At 47.9% G+C, this 6,008-nt stretch overlaps 1 protein-coding gene across 1 annotated transcript in view; it reads left to right on the forward strand.

Annotated features, from left to right (window-relative positions):
• The window catches only part of LOC132405935 (nuclear receptor subfamily 2 group F member 1-A-like), a 70,508-nt gene extending 64,758 nt beyond the window's left edge, over window positions 1-5,750 (forward strand). The window contains exons 2-3 of the mRNA XM_059990936.1: window positions 2,871-3,392; window positions 3,658-5,750. Of these exons, the coding sequence (XP_059846919.1) occupies window positions 2,871-3,392; window positions 3,658-3,932 (797 nt within the window). The 3' untranslated portion in view covers window positions 3,933-5,750. The remainder of the gene's footprint in view (window positions 1-2,870; window positions 3,393-3,657) is intronic.
• The last annotated feature ends 258 nt before the right edge of the window (window positions 5,751-6,008 follow it).

Raw genomic sequence — 6,008 nt, forward strand, 5'->3', positions numbered from 1 at the left:
ATTATGTATTGCATTGAACTACTGCTGCTAAGTTAACTAATTTCATGTCACAAGCCAGTGATAATAAACCTGATTCTGATTCTGATTATATTTTATATCTCTGGAAATGAATGCCAACATTGCATTCGCCTTCTTCACCACTGACTCAAACTGGAGGTTAACCTTTAGAGTATCCTGCAGAAGGACCCCAAGTGCCTTTACATCTCTGCATTTTGAATTCTCTCCCCATCTAAACAATAGTCTGCCTGTTTATTTCTTCCACCAAAGTGCATGACCATACACTTTCCAATATTGTATTTCATTTGCCACTTCTTTGCTCATCCCCCTAAACTATCTCAGTCTTTCTGCAGGCTCTCTATTTCCTCAGCACTACCTGCTCCTCCACCTACCTTTGTATCACCAGCAAATTTAGCTGCAAATCCATTAATCGCATAGTCTAAATCATTGACATACATCATAAAAAGCAGCAGTCCCAACACCAACCCCTGTGGAACTCCACTGGTAAATGGCAGCCAGCCAGAATAAGATCCCTTTATTCCCACTCACTGTTTTCTGCTGATCAGCTAATCAACCCATGCTAGCAACTTCCCTGGAATTCCATGGGCTCTTATCTTGCTAAGCAGCCTCATGTGCAGCACCTTGCCAAAGGCCTTCTGAAAATCCAAGTACATCGTATCTACTGCATCTCCTTTGTCTACCCTGCTTGTAATTTCCTCAAAAAATTGTATTAGGTTTGTCAGGCAGGATTTTCTTTTCAGGAAACCACATCGAGTATTGTCAACAGTTTTAGGCTCCATGTCTGAGAAAGGATGTGTTGGCATTGGAGAGAGTCCAAAGGAGCTTCACAAGTATGATTCCTGGAATGAAAGGGTTAACATATGAGTTGCATTTGACAGCTTTGGGCCTGTACTCACTGGAAGTTAGAAGATTGCGGGGAGATCTCATTGAAACCTACCAAATGTTGAAAGAACTAGATAGGGTGGATGTGGAGAGGATGTTCCCTTTGGTGGGGGTATCCAGAACTGGACAGCACAGCCTCAAGATTGAGGGGCAACCCTTTACAATGGAGGTAAGGAGGAAATTTTTTTATCCAAAGAGTAGTAAATCTGTGGAATGTTCTGCCACAGACTGCAGTGGAGGCCAAGTCTGTGCATATATTTAAAGCAGAAGTTGATCATTTCCTAATCGGTCAGGGCATCAAAGGATATGGCGAGAAGGCAGGTGTATGAATGGGATCTGGGATCAGCCATGAAGGAATTGCAGAGCAGACTCAATGGGCTGAATGGCCGATTCTGCTCCTATGTCATATGGTCTTATGGACCACAACATCCTTATAAATTTTCTCTTTATTTTTTCAACCTTGTTTACATCTTTCATTAGGTAAGTGACCAAAACTGCACACAATACTACAAATTAAGCCTCACCAATGTCTTATACAACTTCAACATAACATCCCATCTCCTATACTCAATACTTTGATTTATTAAGGCCAATGTTCCAAAAGCTCTCTTTATGACCCCACCTACCTGTGATATCACTTATTATGAATCATTGACCCCTTTTCTCTGCCACACTCCTAAGTGCCCAACCACTCACCATGTGAGACCTCCCCTAGTTGGTCCTATCCAAGAGCAACACCTTGCACTTACCTGCATGAAATTCCATCTGCCATTTTTCAGCCGCTTTTTTTCCAGCTGGTCCAGATCCTCGCTGTTCACTGCACCCCCAATCTTGGTATCATCTGCAAATTTGCTGATTCAGTTAATCACATTATCATCCAGATTGTTGATATAGTGACAAACAAAAATGTACCCAACACCAATCCCTGCGGCACTCCACTAGTCACAGGACTTTAGTCAGAGGGGTAACTTCCTACTACAATTCTCTGACTTCTCCCACAAAGCCAATATCGAATCTTATTTACTACCTCATCTTTAATGCCGAGTGACTGAACTTTCTAAACCAACCTCCCACACAGGACCTTGTCACAGGTGTACAGACACTATGGTTCAGTACCACGAGAACACTCCCTCATGCTTAGTCGTACAGTGGAAATGGCCATTACAGAGATTTGATTTCATGGTGATGTCTGGGCCACTGATCCAGTGCTGGTGGCTGATGAAGGGAATTAGTAAATGGTTATCTAGGTGGTCAGTATAGAGGTAGATGCATGGTAAATGTCTGCTTTTCTCAGTGTGATCAGAAACTGCTGGACTGTTGGAAAAACCAGCTGGATCTTGTGTTCTGTCTGACCTGCACTGTCCCATATGTAGCTCTACACTGCAACGTGCGTGAAAACTCCCCTCTGAAGTAGCCCAGTGAGGCTTAAAGCTTAGGGCTGATTGAGGGGTGGAAAGCAGCTGGTGGCAATGTCGCATTAATACTGAAGAACCCTGCAACCAGGTTATAATGCAGGAAACTGCAGCTTGTGAGTACACAGAAAGATTCCACAGAGTCTGCTGGTGCCAGCTGTGTGTTGTGCTGCATGATTGAAAGTTGAATGATTCACATCTCTCTCTCTCTCCCACCTCTCTTCCCATCACTCTCTCCACCTCTCACTACCTCTCTCCCCTTTTCTCTCCTCATCCATCTCCCTTACTCCCTCTCTCTCACCCTCACTCCCTCCTGCCTCTCTCTTCCCCTACATCTCCCCCTCTCTCTAACCCTCTCCCTCTCTCCCCCCCTTTCTCCCTCTCCCCCTCTTTCTTCCCCTTCTTTCTCTCCCTTTCTCTCTCTCCCCGTATCACCTCTCCTCTTTTCCCCTTTCTCTCTTTCTTTCCCTCCTCTCTCTCTCCCATCTTTCCCCACCTCTTCCCCTCTTTCTCTCACCCTTTCTTTCTCCCCCCTCTCTCTGTGTGCCTCTGCACTAGCTGTCCAGCGAGGACGGATTCCTGCAGCTCAGTCCAACCCTGGGGAGCTCTCACTGTCACCCGGAGACCAGCTCAAAGGAAACAACATCTCAGGCCTCATCTCCCTGCTGCTGCGAGCTGAGCCCTACCCCACTTCACGCTTCAGTACCCAGTGTACTCAGTACAACCTGCTGAGTATTGATAACATCTGCGAGCTGGCCGCACGCTTGCTCTTCAGTGCCGTCGAGTGGGCTCGCAACATCCCTTTCTTCCACGAGCTCCAGGTCTCGGATCAGGTGGCCTTGCTGAGGCTCAGCTGGAGTGAGCTCTTCGTACTGAATGCTGCCCAATCCTCACTGCCCCTCCATATGGCTCCTCTGCTGGCAGCCGCTGGCCTCCACTCCACACAGATGTCTGCCGACAGGGTGGTGACCTTCATGGACCAGATACGTGCCTTTCAGGATCAAGTGGAGAAGCTCAAGGTCTTGCAGGTTGACTCTGCTGAGTACAGCTGCCTGAAGGCCATCGCCCTCTACACTCCAGGTTAGTGGGACAGCACAATTGGCGGGACTGAAAAGTCTGTACAAAGGGACAGCGAGGTTAGCAGGGCTGAGTGGTCTGCACGAAGCACCTATACTGAGTACAGCTCCCTGAAATGCATCTACACATTAAGCTAGTGGGACAGTAGGGCTGGTGGGACTGAGGGGTCTGTACTGACCACTAAACTGGAGGGTAGAGGGTGATAGGCTTCAAGCTGCTGTACTCCCTCACTACCGTGCTAACTCAGTTGTTTACTCCTCTCCCCCAGATGCCTCAGGTCTCTCTGAACCAGCCCACATCGAGAGCCTACAGGAGAGGGTTCAGGAATGTCTGGCTGAGTACGTGCGCTGCCAGTATCCACCACAGCCTCAACGTTTTGGCAAACTGCTCCTCCGGCTGCCTGCCCTCCGTGCTGTACCAGCTTCCCTCATTGGACAACTCTTCTTCATGAGGCTGGTGGGGAAGACGCCCATCGAGACGCTTATCAGAGACATGCTGCTGTCTGGTGGCTCTTTCAATTGGCCTTATTTACCCACTCAATGAAAGGCCAGGATAGCCACGGGCTCCCACCCACTTCAGCGCCCTCACCGGCAATGCCACGAACATTACTGGAAATGATTTGTGGGATTGTTAAGAACCGAATGGGCTAAAGTATTTCAATTAGTGCAGATATGTGTTTTTCCTTTGCTTAAAGAGATTTGAGCTGTAATTTAAGAACATCTGGCCAGATGATAATGGCCTGTCCACTCATCCAATAAGAGTTGGTGATGCTGAGAGCTGGGGTAAGGGACCAATCAACCTGTGCTCCTGTTTGACCCCTGACCCTCCTTCCATTCCTACCCATACCCCACCAACATCCCTCTCCCACCAGTTCATGTTCGGACCCCATCCTTCTCCCACTCCTCCCCTAATCTTGTTCCGACTCCCAACCCTCTCCTATTCCCTCTCCTACCCCTGTTCTGACACCCATCCCTCTCCCACTCCTCCCCTACCCGTTCCGACACCCATCCCTCTCCCACTCCTCCCCTAATCCTGTTCCAACTCCCAACCCTCTCTAACTTCTTCTCCTACCCCGTTCCAACCTCCATCCCTCTCCCACTCCCTCCTCTACCCCTGTTCCAATTCTGACTCACATCACTCTCCCACTTCCTCCCCTACCTCTGTTCCAACACTCATCACCTCCCACTTTCTCCCCTACCCCTGTTCCAGTTTCGACTCCCATCACTTCCCACTCCCTCCCCTACCCCTATTCCAACTTCCATTCCTCTCCCACTCCCTTACCTGCCACTTATGACTCCCATCCCTCTCCCATTCCCTCCCGTAACCCTGCTCTAATTGTGAATCATATCCCTCTCCCATTCCCTTCCCTACTTCTGTTCCAGTTCTGACTCCCATACGCTCCCATTCCCTCCCCTAACCCTGCTCTAATTGTGACTCATATCCCTCTCCCATTCCCTTCCCTACCCCTATTCCAGTTCTGACTCCCATCCACTCCCATTCCCTCCCCTGACCCTGCTGTAATTCTGACTCCCATCCGCTCCCATTCCCTCCCCTACCCCTATTCCAGTTCCGATGCCTGTCTCTGCCCACTCCTGTGTGTTGAACTGGTTACCTGAACCTAGTGGGTAGAAAATGGTTCTGTGGATCCAGCACATGTGAATACCCAGCAGAAACTACTTGGCTGATTCAGCAGTTCTCACATGATGAATGATGAGAGAGTGTGTGGCTTGAGGTCAGTGAAACCCAGGAATACCTCGTAGCCTTGGAGAGAGAGATAAAAATCCAAAGGGAAAACTAGGGGAAACTTCAATTGGATTTAAGAATTAATAAAGGATAAAACCCACCTTCTTCTGCGTCCACCGCCAGTTGTGCTGAAATGGCCAACTTTATGTTTAACTAGGACCATTCCCTGCAGTTGGGTGGAGATGGGGCCACCACATCAATCATGCACAAGCTGTCCACCACTGTACAGCTCTGATTTGGGATGTTGTACCTTCTCCAATGTTGTTACGCTGGGAAGTCTGAGCAATCTTGAAAAGCACTTCACAATCTCCCAAGAACATGATGTTACCACACATAGGGTGATCAGAAGAGCCAACAGGGCTCTCAGGGTGTAATGAAAATGAAGCAAGGAAAGAGGGAAGAATAATTGAAGAGGCAGCATGAGCTCATTCTGCTGGGACAAATGCTTCCTTTGACATTACCACTTTTACAGTGCTGGACTCTTCCTTAGCTCAGCACTGCAAGGCAAGAGTCACATAATCTGGTCTAGATGTTGTCTAGTAATACTACATTCCTGCCGATTGGATCTTTGTGATGTATCTTTTAATTGTGCATTCTTGCTTGTGGTGTAGCTCTTGACCCGTGAAAAGTTGCAATAAAATATCCTTATTTTCTTCCTGTTTCTGATGAGAGTACAATACTGTCAAATACCTTTCTGTGTCTGCACGTAACAGTGGTCAACAGTGAATAGCTTCCACATCACAACACTGACGTCCAACTGTATCCTAAACAGCAGGTAGAAATTGCCAACACTGGCATTTCACAATTTAGCTGGGCATTCAGAAAGATACATTAGCAGTCAAATTCACTAGAGGTGGTACACGTTCAAGGTGAAAT

The sequence above is a fragment of the Hypanus sabinus genome, chromosome 16 (genome assembly GCF_030144855.1).
Source record: "Hypanus sabinus isolate sHypSab1 chromosome 16, sHypSab1.hap1, whole genome shotgun sequence".
Taxonomy (NCBI): Eukaryota; Metazoa; Chordata; class Chondrichthyes; order Myliobatiformes; family Dasyatidae; genus Hypanus; species Hypanus sabinus.